General features: G+C 45.5%; 1 protein-coding gene across 1 annotated transcript in view; it reads left to right on the forward strand.

Annotated features, from left to right (window-relative positions):
• Positions 1 to 15910, forward strand: part of BRPF3 (bromodomain and PHD finger containing 3) — a 79607-nt gene that overhangs the window by 50553 nt on the left and 13144 nt on the right. The window contains exons 3-6 of the mRNA XM_068269443.1: positions 3929 to 4085; positions 8471 to 8602; positions 12322 to 12450; positions 12529 to 12841. Coding sequence (XP_068125544.1) covers positions 3929 to 4085; positions 8471 to 8602; positions 12322 to 12450; positions 12529 to 12841 — 731 coding nt within the window. The remainder of the gene's footprint in view (positions 1 to 3928; positions 4086 to 8470; positions 8603 to 12321; positions 12451 to 12528; positions 12842 to 15910) is intronic.

The raw sequence follows: 15910 nt of genomic DNA on the forward strand, positions 1-15910 counted from the left end.
AAAATGACTGTTCAGGGGTATAAGCATCTGCAAATTTTGATGACAGGTGGTCTATGAGGGGGCAAATTTTGTGGAACCGGTCATAAGCAGGATGGCCTCTTAGATGACAGGTTGCATTGGGCCTGATCTGATGGATAGAAGTGCTAAGGGGGTGACAGGAGGTGATTGGTGGGTGTCTCAGGGGGTGGTTAGAGGGGAAAATAGATGCAATCAATGCACTGGGGAGGTGATCGGAAGGGGGTCTGAGGGTTTGGCCGAGTGATCAAGAGCCCACACGGAGCAAATTAGGGCCTGATCTGATGGGTAGGTGTGCTAGGGGGTGACAGGAGGTGATTGATGGGTGTCTCAAGGTGTGATTAGAGGGGGAAATAGATGCAAGCAATGCACTGGCGAGGTGATCAGGGCTGGGGTCTAAGGGGGGTTCTGAGGGTGTGGGCGGGTGATTGGGTGCCCTAGGTGCAGATAGGGGTCTAATCTGATGGGTATCAGTGACGGGCTGATTGATGGGTGATCAGTGGGTGATTAGATGGCAGAACAGATGTAAACAATGCACTTGGGAGGTGATCTGATGTCGGATCTGCGGACGATCTATTGGTGTGGGTGGGTGATCAGATTGCCCGCAAGGGGCAGGTTAGGGGCTGATTGATGGGTGGCAGTGACAGGGGGTGATTGATGGGTGATTGGCAGGTGATCAGGGGGGATAGATGCATACAGTACACAGGATGGGGGGGGGGGTCTGGGGAGAATCTGAGGGGTGGGGGGGTGATCAGGAGGGAGCAGGGGGCAGTTTAGGGTTAAAAAAAAATATTGTTGACAGATAGTGACAGGGAGTGATTGATGGGTGATTAGGGGGGTGATTGGGTGCAAACAGGGGTCTGGGGGGTGGGCAGGGGGGGGGGGTCTGAGGGGTGCTATGGGCGATCAGAGGGAAGGGGGGCAGGATCAGTGTGCTTGGTGCAGACTAGGGTGGCTGCAGCCTGCCCTGGTGCTCGGACACTGGGACCACCAGGGCAGGAGGCAGCCAGTATAATAGGCTTTGTATACATTACAAAGCCTATTATACGAAGTACATGCGGCGATCCGGGTGCTAGTAGCCCGCGGGCGCTTCCGAACGGCCGGCGGGTTACAGCGCGAGGTGGGCGGAGCCAGTAGCCGGTGGCTGATCGCGTCACGAATGACGCGATCGCCGCATAACCACGCCTGCCGCCGCCTCCGCCGATGGGCGTATTGCGGTCGTTTAGGCCCGGACTTTGCCGCCACCCATCGGCTGGGGGCGGTCGGCAAGTGGTTAATCTGTGGAATACTAAATGGGCCTGAAGATTTTTGCATTTTGTATTATACAGCCCTGGTCCTAAAAGGAGTGCACTCCAGGACTGCCTTTATCTTATACAGGTTATCTGCCCGGGGCACAGAGAAGGAGGGGAGAGCAGCAGGCACACAGGGATTCAGTTGTGGGGGGGAGTTCCTGACTCCTCCCTCTCCTCGGCCCCCCTCCATTGAAAAGATATGTGGCAGCGCCGTGGGTAACCTTGTAGTGCAAACTTGCCATCCGGGATCTACACAATGTTCACTGCCGCCAGGCTGTCTCCAGCAATTCACTACTTTCGCTAAACAGGAGTCTCTGTGTGCCCGCTGCTCCCCCCTTCTTCATTGTAATCCCCCTGCTGCTCCCTCCTTCATTTTAACCCCCCAGCTTGCCATAACTGGCCACCTATGCTGGGGCACCCATAACTGGCCACCTATGCTGGGGCACCCATAACTGGCTACCTATGCTGGGGCACCTATGCCTGGCTACTTATACTGGGGGCACCTATGCCTGGCTTCCTAAACTGAGTGCGCCTATGCCTGTTTACCTATACCAGGGGCACCTTCGCCTGGCTACCTATACTATGGAGTTAAATACTGCATCACAAATAACATCTTCAAAACCCCTGGGGGGGGGGGATTTTTACATCCTCACCCTGGGAGCAATTTAGCCTTGAAAGTGCCCTTAGTTGAGTCCATAGATTCTCAGGTCTGTAGGCAGTCATTGGGGTTGGTGACAGCAGCCAGTGCTGCTGAGATGGGATGGTTACAAGGGTAGTGCCCAAGGTTACTACTGTACCAGTTTAGTACACATTGACTCACTACAGAAGCACTTTTACAATGCTCCTCTTAATTGTTATGTTCAAAATGAAATTAAGATATTTAATATTTAGCCTTCCTCTCTCACTTCATATTGGACTTATACTGGGCTTATACTCAGGAATGTGAGTATTAAGTAATACCTAGATAGTGGTTCTGTGTCACCATGCGCTATCTGGGAAACCAAAGTTGCTGATTTAAAGCTGAATTATCGCTAATACCTTTTGTTTTAAGAAGGCAAAATAACTTTGAGGGCCCTTTCACACTGTAGCGGTGCGGAAAATTGCTGCAGTGCTATCACAGGGCAATTAAAGTCTAAGGGGAAAATCACATTACCGCATTGCGGTGTGCTAGAAGTCCTCAATCTGCCGTGCTTCCAAAACTACGTTACCGTGCATAGCTGCGGCAATCTGCGTTGGACCAGAAGTGATGTAAGTCTATGGCAACGTGTGTCAGTGTGAATACCCATCGCAAGTTTTACGCGTCACTTCCTGCGTGACTGGAATACTAACAGGGAATAACACATAGTAATGCGTTATTCCCTGAAGGCCTTTTTTGGGCGGTGCGGTGTGCTCTCCGCAACGCTGCCGCCAGTTTACAGTGTGAAACCGGCCTCAGGCTTGGAACCCACAAGGGCATTTATAGCAGCATTTTAGGATCACCGACAAACGCCGGCGATTCCCAAAAATGCTTTGCCAATGTAAGTGAGTGAGGGGGAACCCATTAGTGCGATTAGAGGTAATCTCAATCGCAGGACATGAAGCATTTTGAGTGCATTTGTGCTCAGTGCAAAGTATATAAGTGCTGCATAAATTGCTTATCAAAGCGCTTTGGGTAAAAAAAAAGAAAAGAAAAAAAAGAAGAAACCGCAAATCGGAAGCACTGTACAGTTAACTGTACAGCACTTTCGAGAGTCTGTATATCGCAAACGCTCTTGGAATCGCTGCACACAGTGCTGCGGCAATATTAAAGCTCTGCAGTGATTCCTAATGGGTTCCAGACCTTAGTGTTGTTTTTTAATAAAGGGCTTTTTTGTCTCTTTTATACTCCTTTATACTTTCCTAGTGGCTCTGGGTCACCATGAGCTATCTGGGTATTACTTAGTTCTGGTCTAAGTCCTTTACCATAGAGCCATATCAATCCATGCCATGTACTGATGAGGACCAGAAAGTCTGAAACAGGCTGTAAGCATGTTGAATTGATGTGGCTCTGTAAAATTTAGTAGCTATATAGGCTCACTATACAGCAGCAGTTCTGGATGTGTAGCCTTGCTTTCAGGAGCATAAAGGTATGATTTGCATATTCAGGAGTGAGGCATCCTGGGAAAACAAAGTTGCTCACTTAGAGCTGAATTATTACAAATCCATTCTGTTTTAAGAAGGCAAAATTACATTTAGGATGTCAGTAGGTAAGAGTGAGGTTTTTATCCAATGCTTTTTATTATTTATTTAACATAAGTCTGCATTTATGCATCCACTGTATCCAGGATACATATGTGTTAATAATAACCACCAACCTTACTGCTCACCCTCTTGTTGTTTTTTTATGACTAGATAGCAATTTAATTAACAATGTATGCGTATGTTACCATTGTTATAAAGGTATATTGAGCTTTTGCTGAAGCCTGGAGACTCCTCACCTTGTTGGTCATAGAGGTATGTTACCTGCACCCAGCAGTGCTGAATTCTGTGTTTATAAAAAGTCTGCTATCTGCTAAAATACACGTTGTAATGCGGCCATTACAACTGCACCCCTCCTACCTTTTGAAAATGAATATTTATGGTTTTATGTGTTCATTTTTCAGATTATTAAAAATCTCTAGTGGAGTTTGCTTGCAAAAAAAGACCCAGTTTATGCAACATCTACACAGTTACTGGCTCCTCAAACGTCACTCTAGAAATGGAGCGCCTCTTATTAGAAGACTTCATTCCCATGTGCAGTCTCAAAGGACTGCAGAACAGGTAAGCCTGACTGACATTTCAAAGTAACATAGCCTTGATCTGCCTTGCGTATTAAATAGAACAGTTACTTTCCCTTGGCTGACATTCTGTCAGTGTCTGCATTCCCTGATTTTAGGGCAGATTAGAATATATAAGGAAGGCACAGATTGGTTGGTAGCAGTGATGGCCTTCCACAAAACTGAACTGTTTTTTTAGTTACCACAGGACACAACTCCCTTATGTCCTTGCCTCTCGCCGCATCATGCGCTCCATCTTACAGTTGTGAAGGCGATGATGGAGAGCAGCGGCAAGAGGCTTTTTCCATATCAGTTACCTAAAGGCAAAATATATACTTACTCAGAGGTACACACCTAACCGCTCACTCCGCTCTTCCAATGAACTTCGATTAACCGCCCCCCGCATCACCCAGTCCCATGCACGCCTCCAGGACTTCTCAAGAGCTGCTCCAACACTATGGAACTCCCTACCTCCACCCATTAGGGCAGCCCCCTCCTTCAACATCTTCAAGAAAGCCCTCAAAACTTACCTTTTCACTCTGGCCTACTACCCCTCACAAGTGCTCTAAACCCACAGCTGAACTCTGGTCCCCTACCTTTCGTGTCCTTACCTCTCCCTCTAGATTGTAAGCCTTTGGACAGGGTCCTCCTCCTTTTGTGTCCTACCTGATCATGCACCTCCATTACTGTGCACCCATGCTATGCATCTGAGTGAACCTAACTTGCCTAATCTCCATGCTCCCCTCCAGTGACTAAGCATAACCTTATACTCATACTGTGGTCTTTCTTGTATTCATGTATTGTGTGTGTGCTGTGTGTCACCCCTAAATATTGTCTGTAACCTAAACTAATGTCCAGCGCTGTGTAATATGTTGGCGCTTTATAAATACAATAAATAAATAAATATACTTAGTGCATTACTGTTTCCAAAATCTAGACACTCAGCCAAGTGACACGTGGATACGTGTGTCAAAAGCAGGGCTGAGGAGTCAGAGCAATTTCTGGGTACCTGGAGTCGGAGTTGGGAAAAAATGCTCCGACTCCTAATAAATTTAAACTGTAATTAAAGGAGAAAATATGATAAAATGTTCTATTTCTTCATGATAAATAAATTATATATATGTTACGGCCAGAACCCGAAGTGTGGCCACTTCTAGTTCTGGCCGGCCACTTCGGGTTCTGGCCGGCCAATGCGCGAAGTGGCCGCAGCGCTGCGGCCAATGTGAGAAATGTTTTGTTGACGCCGTCTCGCCGCGGCCAAATTGATGACAAACTTGCTTAATTTTAATGAAATGTAGCCGGCGGCAATGTCATAGATGAAGCCGCCGGCTTTCGCGCACTGCCTCTCCCCGATCCCCCCTCCCTCCTCTCCCCGCCTCCCATTACAATACATAGCAGCCGGGCGGGGACATGCAGCCGGAGAGTCGTTCGTCGCGGCAGGGGAATGCAGAGCGGGTGCTGGCAGAAGCGATGTCTGCAGCCTCCCCCGCTCTGCTGCCCCTGCTGCGACGAACGACTCTCCGGCTGCATGTCCCCGCCCGGCTGCTACGTATTGTAATGGGAGGCGGCGAGAGGAGGGAGGGGGGATCGGGGAGAGGCAGTGCGCGAAAGCCGGCGGCTTCATCTATTCTATGACATTGCCGCCGGCTACATTTCATTAAATTAAGCAAGTTTGTCATCAATTTGGCCGGGCGAGACGGCTGTAAACATTCCATTTCTCACATTGGCCGCAGCGCTGCGGCCACTTCGCATATTGGCCGGCCAGAACCCGAAGTGGCCGGCCAGAACTAGAAGTGGCCACACTTCGGGTTCTGGCCGTAACATATACACGAATAGCAATACTTAGTCCACAAAAATGAAATAAACCAATCAAAAAAAGTTATTTGTGCTGCTGCAATAAAGCAGTCACTGCATTTTTTAAAGTCAGATATACATATCCCAACGGCATGAAGAGAGAGTGAAGGATTGATTTGACCCATAAATGCTTTATGCCTAGTACACACCATACAATTTTCTGTAGGGTTTTCTGTTAGATTTACCTGCCAGAAAGATAACTTCCAACATGTTGGACATTATCTAACCATCTATCTGCCTAGCAATTAAGCATTGTTCTACTCAGCAGGAGATATCCAGAAGACAATGCACCAGAGATAATGACCAGTCTCTACCAGCTACCTATACTTTGCAGAAAATAATCTAATTACTGTAGATTTTTACATAAAATCTAACATAACAATCTTAAGCGATGCTCGCTCGATTGATAAGATCCGACAGGACGGATCTCCGCACCGCCGATTCCTTGCTCGATCCCTGCGAGGGGACAATGGCAGGGAATCGTGCGGGAGATAAGCGGCGCCGGCGGGGACAAGCGGGCACGAGCGGGGAATCGAATGCGGCGCGGGGACGCGGCGGGCACGCGGAAGAGGCGATCCGGCGGCTAATCGAGCCGCCGGATCGCTGCAATGTCCCATGGTGTAGATGGGGCTTAATGCCTGGCATACACGGCTCGACTGCAGGCTTAAAGCCTCATCTACACGCGTAGATGAGGCTGCGATCCGGCGGCTCGATTAGCCGCCGGATCGCCTCTTGCACGTGCCAGGCGCGTCCCCGCTCGCCGCGTGTGCGCCGCATTCGATTCCCCGCCGGCGCCGCTTATCTTCCGCTCAATTCCCTGCCATTGTCCCCTCGCGGGGAGCGAGCAGGGAGTCGGCGGTGAGGAGATCCGTCCTGTCGGATCTTATCAATCGAGCCGAATCAGCGGCTCGATTTATAAGGAACATCGCGGCCGCATCTTCGCGTGTAGATGCAGCTTAAGGCCCATACACACGTCGGATTTTTTTAAACGACGGGTCGTTTGGACATCCCGTCGTTCAGTCGTCCGGACGTCAAATCGGTCGTGTGAACAGTCTGTCGTTCAGCTGATAAGACTGGTCTTGAGCGATCCGCCAGGCAAACGACCTGTCGTTTAAAAAAATCCGACGTGTGTATGGGCCTTTATTAATCGAGCCGCTGATGGCTCGATTGATAATATCCGACAGGTCCGATGACCTGCCGGATAGATTCCCCGCCGGCAGACAATAGCAGGGAATCGAGCGGCTGATAAGGAGCGGGGCGAGCGGGAATCAATCCGCGCTCACGCGCAGGGATGCGACGGAGATGCGGCGGGAGTCGATCCGGCGGCTGATCGGCCGCCGGTTCGATCCATGTATGCCCAGCATAACATGAAATTGTATGGTATGTACTAGGCATTAGACCCACCTGACTGTGCTGATGAGCATACACACCGGAGGCACGAGATAATAGATTTGGAAACAGTAACGCACTATGTACAGTAAAGGTACGTACACACGCACTACCTGAAGCAAACGAGGGGTCCATCCGCACCTCCCGCTGGGTGGATCGTTCAGGAACAGCCTTATCAGTCCGCCGACAGTGCGTACACACGCACTACAGTCTGCTGAAAGTCCGCCCAGCGGGAGGGTCCGACGGACCCGTCGTTTGCTTCTGTAGTGCGTGTGTACGCACCTTATATCTTCTTTACATTTATTGACTACTGGAGATTTGACGGCGAACACACTGAACAAACTGTGATTTGGTCTGTGGCTTATAAGTGAACAGCGCAATTTTCTGTTTGACAAATAACATTTGATGTGGGTGTGAGAATTTGGTGGCATTTACACATTCTGTAATGCAGTAACCTTTCAACAACCCTCATTATAATCTAATATGATACAGAGGATTTAGTTTTTATACTTTCATCTTCATTTTAAAGCTTTTTTTTTCAAGTGCCTGAAACTATTGCACAGCTATGTACAGTATATTTATATATGTTACATAAGAATTACCGTATTCACCCGATTAAAACCACACACACTCACTCTCACAGTCACTCACTCTTTACACCCAAACTTTGGGTGTCAAAAAGTCGGCTCGTCCGTGGTGATATACAGTACCCTGTGATCTGTATTTTGTAACTTAAAGGAAACATGAAGTAACAGGTATTTAAAGGGCTGCATTGTTAACTTCCTTTTAAAAATTAAAATGTTACTTCTCTGGTTGCTGTAGTGATCATCCGCCTGTGATACATCCTGAGGGTAATACACTTGAAATGCATGCTAGTTCCAGGCCAGCTATACAGGATGTATTACAGGCAGGGGATCAATACTGCAACCAGAAACGTAGCATTTTTAAAAGGTTGTCTGCATGGTTGTTGCATGTTTGTAACTGAAGCCAAATGACAGGACAGCCAACAACTGACGCTTTATAAAAGGGAATAAAGTAGGCGGCCTTCATAATCTTCTCACTACAGGTTTCCTTTAAAAATACTTGTATGTTTCTTTTATTTTTAAACCTGACTTACATTGTGGCATGTCCTAACCTAATGTTTAGAAAGAGAGAAACGGGCAGACGTCATCGGTAAAGGAGGCGCTGAAGTATTGGCAGAAATTACGACATGATCTGGAGCGAGCCAGACTGCTGACTGAACTTATTCGAAAGAGGGAGAAATTAAAAAGAGAGCAAGTGGGTGATACTTCCGATCCATGTCGTTATGTGGAAATGCAGTTTTTGTATGCTTTTTGATTAAAATGTGTTATTGTCTTTATTGATTTTGTATTGGTTGGTAATTTTAATTAGCAAGTATGCCCCTTACTGATTTATAAAATAGAAAACGGTTTGCAAGGATAAGGTCATTAATCGATGAAAGCTATGACCGTGTTCCCTCATGTTCTCAAATGCGTTTCCCATTTGAACATGCGGTATATCTGTTTTTTTGTTTTTTTTTTCTCTTTTTCTATGGTTCAGTTGTGGTGACAGCACTCAGCTTTTCTCATTTCTTCATGACAAATAATGAATTTGAGAATGAAGAGACTTTCTTTTAAAAGTAAAACCATACCTGTTAATATGGTGGCTGCTGTAAATTAACACTTTCCTCTTAAGCCCCATCTACACAATATGATTATTTGTGCGATTCGATTACAATTCTATTTACGATCCGATTAAATCCGTCATGTCCGATCGGGATTCGATTCAATTTGAATTGCCATTGTTTTGCAATGGCAAATCAAATTGAATCGAATCGAATCCCGATCAGACATGTCAGATTTAAGGCCCATACACACGTCGGATTTTTCTGAACGACCCGTCGTTTGAACGTTCCGTCGTTCAGTCGTTCGCACGTCAAATCCGACGTGTGTACAGACTATCGTTCGGGTGATAAGACTGGTTTCCAGCGATCCGCCGGGCGGATCGCTGGAAACCAGTCTTATCACGCGAACGATAGTCCGTACACACGTCTGATTCCGCGTGCGAACGACTGAACGACGGGACGTTCAAACGACCCGTCGTTCAGAAAAATCCGACGTGTGTATGGGCCTTTAATCGGATCGTATATAGAATCGTAATCGAAACGCACAAAGAATTGTATTGTGTAGATGGGGCTTAAGATGCTATCAGAATATCTGTACAGTTGATGAGATACTGACACCTGAACACCAAGCCTTTATTTTTTTGTTCATAGCGCCACTCCACAGAATGCTATGAGGACCAAAATACGTTAGATGTATAATTCAGGGGTTCCCCTACTGACATAAGTATATAACTTTGTTTCTTTTTTTTTTTTTTTTTTTTACGGTTACATGTGTACCTTAAAGCATAACTGTGCCTTGATGCTGGGAATACATGTGTCAATTCTGAGCTGATAAGATGGTTAGATAATTTCCGCCATGTCCGATCACCATTTGATCGTTTTGCCGCTCGATTTCTCATTGAAGTGAATTGAAAAAAGATAAGAAAAACGTGCGGAAGATAAGGGAAACGAGCGGGCAAAACAATAGGGCGCAGAATCGAGCGCCAGAATTGACCCGTGTATTCCCAGCATTAGAGTAAATTACACTATGCAGGGCAAGCGGTCACTGGATTTACAGTAATTCTGTCCATTATGTTGATAATTAAATCTATACATTTACTTGACATTTTACTGTCTTTTTGGGTGCTGATTTCCTCTCCCCACGTCGTGCATTTCATAACTACTGTGTACACAGAGGATCAGGCCCCTCCCACTTCCAGAGTTATAGCTGAGTGTTATCTGTGTCTTAATAATTCTGTTTACTCCCTTATCTCCTGTTTGTTTACATAGTTAACCTCCTTAGCGGTAATCCAGAGTCATGCTCGGGATGGAAATCCGCAGTAAAGGCGCACAGAGCAGTAAAGGCTGTCGGCAGACTGATAAGACCCGCTCGGCAGGTCAGTCAAAAACAGTCTTACCAGTCTGACAACAGCTTGGACTCACGTGCTACTGTCGGCAGAACGACCACCCCGCGGGAGGGTCTGACGGACCCGTCGTTTGTAAAAATACGGCGTGTGTACGTGCTTTAATCCTGTGCTTGAGTGAGTTATATGCCGGAGCTGCTGCATATCGCTCTGTGGTGTTTTTGTTTTCTTTTTTTTTTTTTAGGTCTAAACGCTTGTGAAAAAATTGCACAGCTTTTAGACTCTAAATCTGGAAATGATCATAACTCCAGGGAGGTTAAGTTGGGCTTTGTAAATAAATATTTAATGTGGAAGGGATCATGGTGCACTGAAACGGATTCACAGAGGTCCTATAACATTAGGGCTGGTTCACACTGAGGGCAGTTGCACTGTGTTTGCCGATCGCCAGTGATTGGCAAAGCACTAGAGCAGTTTTAACCTATCCTTGTTCTCACAGAAGGGTTTCCATATTTAGAAAATTGAAATCTTGCTGCATTTACCATTTTTTTTCTTCTTAAGGGGCCCATACACCTAACGATTTTCCCACCAATATACAGCAGATTCGATCACTGTTTGCAAACGCAAAGGATTGATTTCCGTCCGAAATCAATGGTTCCCGTCGAGCTGTCAGTGCGGAAGATTTTGCTCGATCGCTGGCGGGTCGGGAGTGCGTCGATATCGGCGTTCGAATGCCCGACGACTGACGTAATACAGCGGCAATGCATTACCTGCTCCGGCCGGCACGAGTCCTCCCGGTCACCGCGGTCTCTTCTCCGCTGGGCTCCAGGGCTGCAGCTTCACTGAACTTCCTGTCCCAGCAGGACGTTTAAACAGTAGAGCACCCTCTACTGTTTAAACTGCCCCAAACAGAAAGAAGTGAAGCCAGCCGGTCCGGAACCCAGCGGAGATGAGACCAGGGGACACGCGTCGGCGGAGCAGGTAATGTATGGGGGGGGGCAGCGGCAGCACCACCACAACCACAGATTGTGATCAGTTTCAGGCTGAAATTCGATTCACAATCTGTTTGCAGTAAAGGCAGCCATACGATCCCTCTCTGATCAGATTCGATCAGAGAGGGATCTATCTGTTGGTCGAATCTGATGGAAAATTGACCAGTGTATGGCCACCTTTAAAGCGGACCTGAAATCAGAAGTCCTCTCTGCTCTAAAAGATACGCAACAGCATAATAACCTTTAAACAAAAAACTTCTTTGTTACACCTGATACAAATCCTAAAATAAATCTGCACTGTTCCTACTTCCTGATTCATGGAAGCAGACATATTGTTAACCTCCTGTACTTTTAAATGGCCAATACCTGCCATCTCTGCCATAGGCAGTCATGTGACACAGGGGAGAGATCAGATTACAACTTGTGATTAGACACAGATGAGGGGGAATTAAACAGGCTAAACTCTCTAAATACATACAGGGTGCATTTCTCTATGTATTTCACACTTAGCAATTGAGATGCGATTTTCAGATTTGCGCATTCCTTTAACATGGACCTGAAGAGTTCAGGTCCACGTTAAAGGAATGCGCAAATCTGAAAATCGCATCTCAATTGCTAAGTGCTTAACAATTGAAATTGGATTTTGCAGTGTAAATTAAGCTTAAACCATTTTTCTGCAAGGAAAAAGAGGTGGTTCCAAGTGGACTTTTTTTTTTTTTTTTGATTTTTTTGTTTTGTTCCTGGACACATTTCATTACTCCTACAATGGGTACTCAATGATCGAAATAAATAAGAACTGTCACAAAAAAAAATATATAATTACTCATGGGGATCTGTTATCTTTCGCTTTATGTTGCCATCTGTCCCTTTATAAGAAAGTGCGTGTGAAAACCCAAGTGTTAAATCTTGAGTCATACATGTAGCTATCGCTTTTGCTCTACTTTTCTTTTTATCAATTCTTTCAGTTTACACCTTTGCAATCATTTTTTGTGATGGGCCAGAAATCTCTATGTAGCTAACTATTTCTGATTTTCTATTTAGGTAAAACTGCATCAGGCAGCAATGGAGCTACAGCTGACCCCATTTATTGTGTTTCTGCGGGCCACTCTTGATTTGTTGCAGGAGAAAGACCCCGCTAACATATTTAAAGAGCCAGTAAATCTCAAAGAGGTAAGCTGGCCATTGTGGCTCCCTTGAAATATAAGGCTCAGTGTATTCCACGTGATACAAGTGTCTCTCTTTCCCCAGGTACCTGATTACAGGGATTTTGTTTTGCACCCAATGGACTTTTCCACAATGCGGCACAAACTGGAATGCCACCAGTACTCCTCCTTTCCGGCTTTTGAAGATGATTTCCATCTAATCATCTCAAATTGCTTGCGTTATAATTCTCAGGAAACTGTGTTCCATCAGGCTGCTCTACGGCTGCACCAGCTGGGTACGGCGGTGCTCCATCATGCTAGACGTCAGGCAGAAAGCATTGGCTATGACACGCACACCCTGCTGCACCTCGCTGAGAAACCTCATGCTGATGACTACTACCGCTTCTCCTGGGAAGAGGGTGAGAATTCTTCTTGAGAAAACGTTCTGTGTAATATATACGTGTTTATGAATGTGTTGCCTTGCCTTGCCTAAACATTGCATAGATACATCGGTACTTATTTATTGTACCTTCAACAACTTTTGCAGCCTCTTGTTCAAACTATATTTGCTCCCTGAGATGTTCTAATGATCGATGGAAAGCCGAAGGTCTTGGTTTTCATTTGCACCAGGTCCTGAGTACTTCCAATGCATTGTGTCTGAGTTATGTGATGCATGAAAAAAGGGAAGTCCACTGCATCTGGTTGCTCTGTTTACTCCTGCACCAGGAAGATTCAACATTAAAGCACTTTGTCATTATGTAACACAACAAAGGCTGGTTTTCAGTCTGTTGGTTTGTATGTCTGTGGGATTGATCTAAAACGTCTACCTGATGAAAGGAGCTCAAACAAGGCGTTTCCAGGGTTTTCCTTGATAATATTTTTGGCCCTTCTCATACGAGTCTTATACAAGAACTCCAGTGTTGTAGGTCAGTACCGTTGCAGGGCTTCTCTACAAGCCTTGGTGCAGCTGTTGTACCAGGCGTCATGCAATTGGTCAAATGCTTTCTATAGCGCATCTTTAGAAATTAACCATCAGCGTCTGTTGAAGGTTAGCACTCCTTAGTTTTCTTAAAAGGTAGAGGCGTTGTTGTTCTTTGCTAGTTACAGCTAAAGCATTGTCAGCCCAGGACAGATTCTCTGCGATGGTGACTCCCAAAAGCTGGAAACTCTCTTCACAGCCTCTGCATTGATCATTATCGGTATGTGATTAGTCTTTTTGGTGGTCCTAAAGTCCAGAATAGCTTCTTTGGTCTTTCTTGAATTTAATAACCGGTTGTTAATGTCACACCATGCAGTCAGGTTCCTAACTTCTCCTCTGTATGCAGTTTCCTCATTGGATTCCAAAAAGTGCCACCTGATGCCCTCTTGTGTAAGAGTCAGTCAGTGTAGCAGCTTGGAGGGCTGAACTGGGGAGGGGGTGGTTATGCCGCGGCCGGGTGTTTGCCTATGGGTGCAATAAAGCATTAGGAGGCCACAGGCTTATCTACAGGTTCCTGGAGCAAAGACATTTTTGCCCCTTGGGTCCTGCTGGCTGCCACAGCGCCCTCTGCAGTCATGATGCATGGCACCTTACAGGTCATCTGCATGTTCTACTGCTGCGTGATTGAGCCACTAGACATGTGGGAACTCCTCGGAAAGGATCAGATTCAACAGTGCAGTGGAGAACATCAACTGGCCCTTCTGGGACATCTGGGTGGAGGAGTGGACAGAGCAGCCATGTGCAGTGGACACTCCTCTTATAACAGTGCATCAGAATGACTCTGGACCTGGTACAAATGAAAGCCAAGACCTTTGGCTTTCCAACAATGGCTAGATCTTGCCAGAGGCTTAAAGAGACTCCGTAACAAAAATTACATCCTGTTTTTTATCATCCTACAAGTTCCAAAAGCTATTCTAATGTGTTCTGGCTTACTGCAGCACGTTCTACTATCACCATCTCTGTAATAAATCAACTTCTCTCTCTCTTGTCAGACTTGTCAGCGTGTGTCTGGAAGGCTGCCAAGTTCTTCAGTGTTGTAGTTCTGTGATGCATCTCCCCCCTCCTGGCCCCTCTATGCACACTGCCTGTGTATAATGATCTTTTGAGATACAAAAGGAAGGGTGTATACAGCCTGCTTGTGTATGGATGTATTTTCTATGTGTGGACATACTGTACATCAACCTACTTCCTGTTTTGGTGGCCATTTTGTTCGTTTATAAACAAACTTTTTAAAACTGTTTTTAACCACTTTTAATGCGGCGAGGAGTGGCGAAATTGTGACAGAGGGTAATAGGAGATGTCCCCTAACGCACTGGTATGTTTACTTTTGTGCGATTTTAACAATACAGATTCTCTTTAAACAAATAATTTGTACAGAAGGGCTGCCATAGTTGTCTGCAGTATTATATGTAAGTACTGATGCATCATATTTAATTATAACTTCAGGATCTGTGGCTATGGCAGGATTCATAAACTCTTTTCCAGTACATGACTTACTTCTCTGGTTCTTAACCCACCTCTGTCAGACGTTATACATCATAAGACAGGGAAATGCTATTTTGCCTTTGACATTACCATGTAAAACCTCACAATATACCAGCTATACACTAAACACTTTGTTGTTGATACACAATTATGCCCAGCTGTCACTGTTCAGGTGCATGGTTGAACCTATATTATCAGGTATTGTCCCCACCCCCTTTCCCCCCAGTATTGACAGATATACATATATTTTGACAGATTTCCTGCTTTTGTCTTTTTACATCTATGAATATGAGATATTGTAGGTTTCCCTGTATTTATCTCTACTTCGCAAAACTATTTGGTGATTTTTGGTTTGCAGGAATATTGAATGGGAGCTCACTTTTTAGTTTAATTTTAGTTTTAGTTGGAACATTATTTAGCAGACCGCTTAAAGCGGATCTGAGATGAAAAACTAACTATAACAAGTAACTTGTCTATATATCTTATGTAAAGTTTAGATAGTTTACACAGCATATCTAGCTGCATACAGCTTCAAAAGTTTATGATTATTTATTCCTGTGATACAATGAAGGCAGCCATGTTCTTTTATTCACATTGTTACAGGCTGAGGCCTGGAGATGCTATCAGCTTGCCTGTGTGTAAATTCAGTCCCCTCTCCTCCTCCCCTCTGCCTCTGAAATCAATGGCTAGTAACCTCCTCCTCCTCCAGCCCAGACTGAGCTCCCATAAGCCCTTGCTACAGTGCCAAGGCACAAAAGGAGCTGTGGACAAGGCTTGTTTAGTTTATAGGGAATTAGAGTATTAAAACAAAACAAAAAAAAGTATTTGGCTTGATGAATGCCCTATAAACTAAATGAAAGGAACACAATTATGCAATGAGTAAAAGTTTATCTCGGATCCACTTTAATGCTGGTCGCATGCATTATATGTGCCCATACAAGTATAGATTGCGACCCCTCCATACACTGCACACACAGATTATCAACACATTTCTCAATGAACTCTATTAAAAATTTTGAACTGC

The sequence above is a fragment of the Hyperolius riggenbachi genome, chromosome 2 (assembly GCF_040937935.1).
Source record: "Hyperolius riggenbachi isolate aHypRig1 chromosome 2, aHypRig1.pri, whole genome shotgun sequence".
Lineage (NCBI taxonomy): Eukaryota > Metazoa > Chordata > Amphibia > Anura > Hyperoliidae > Hyperolius > Hyperolius riggenbachi.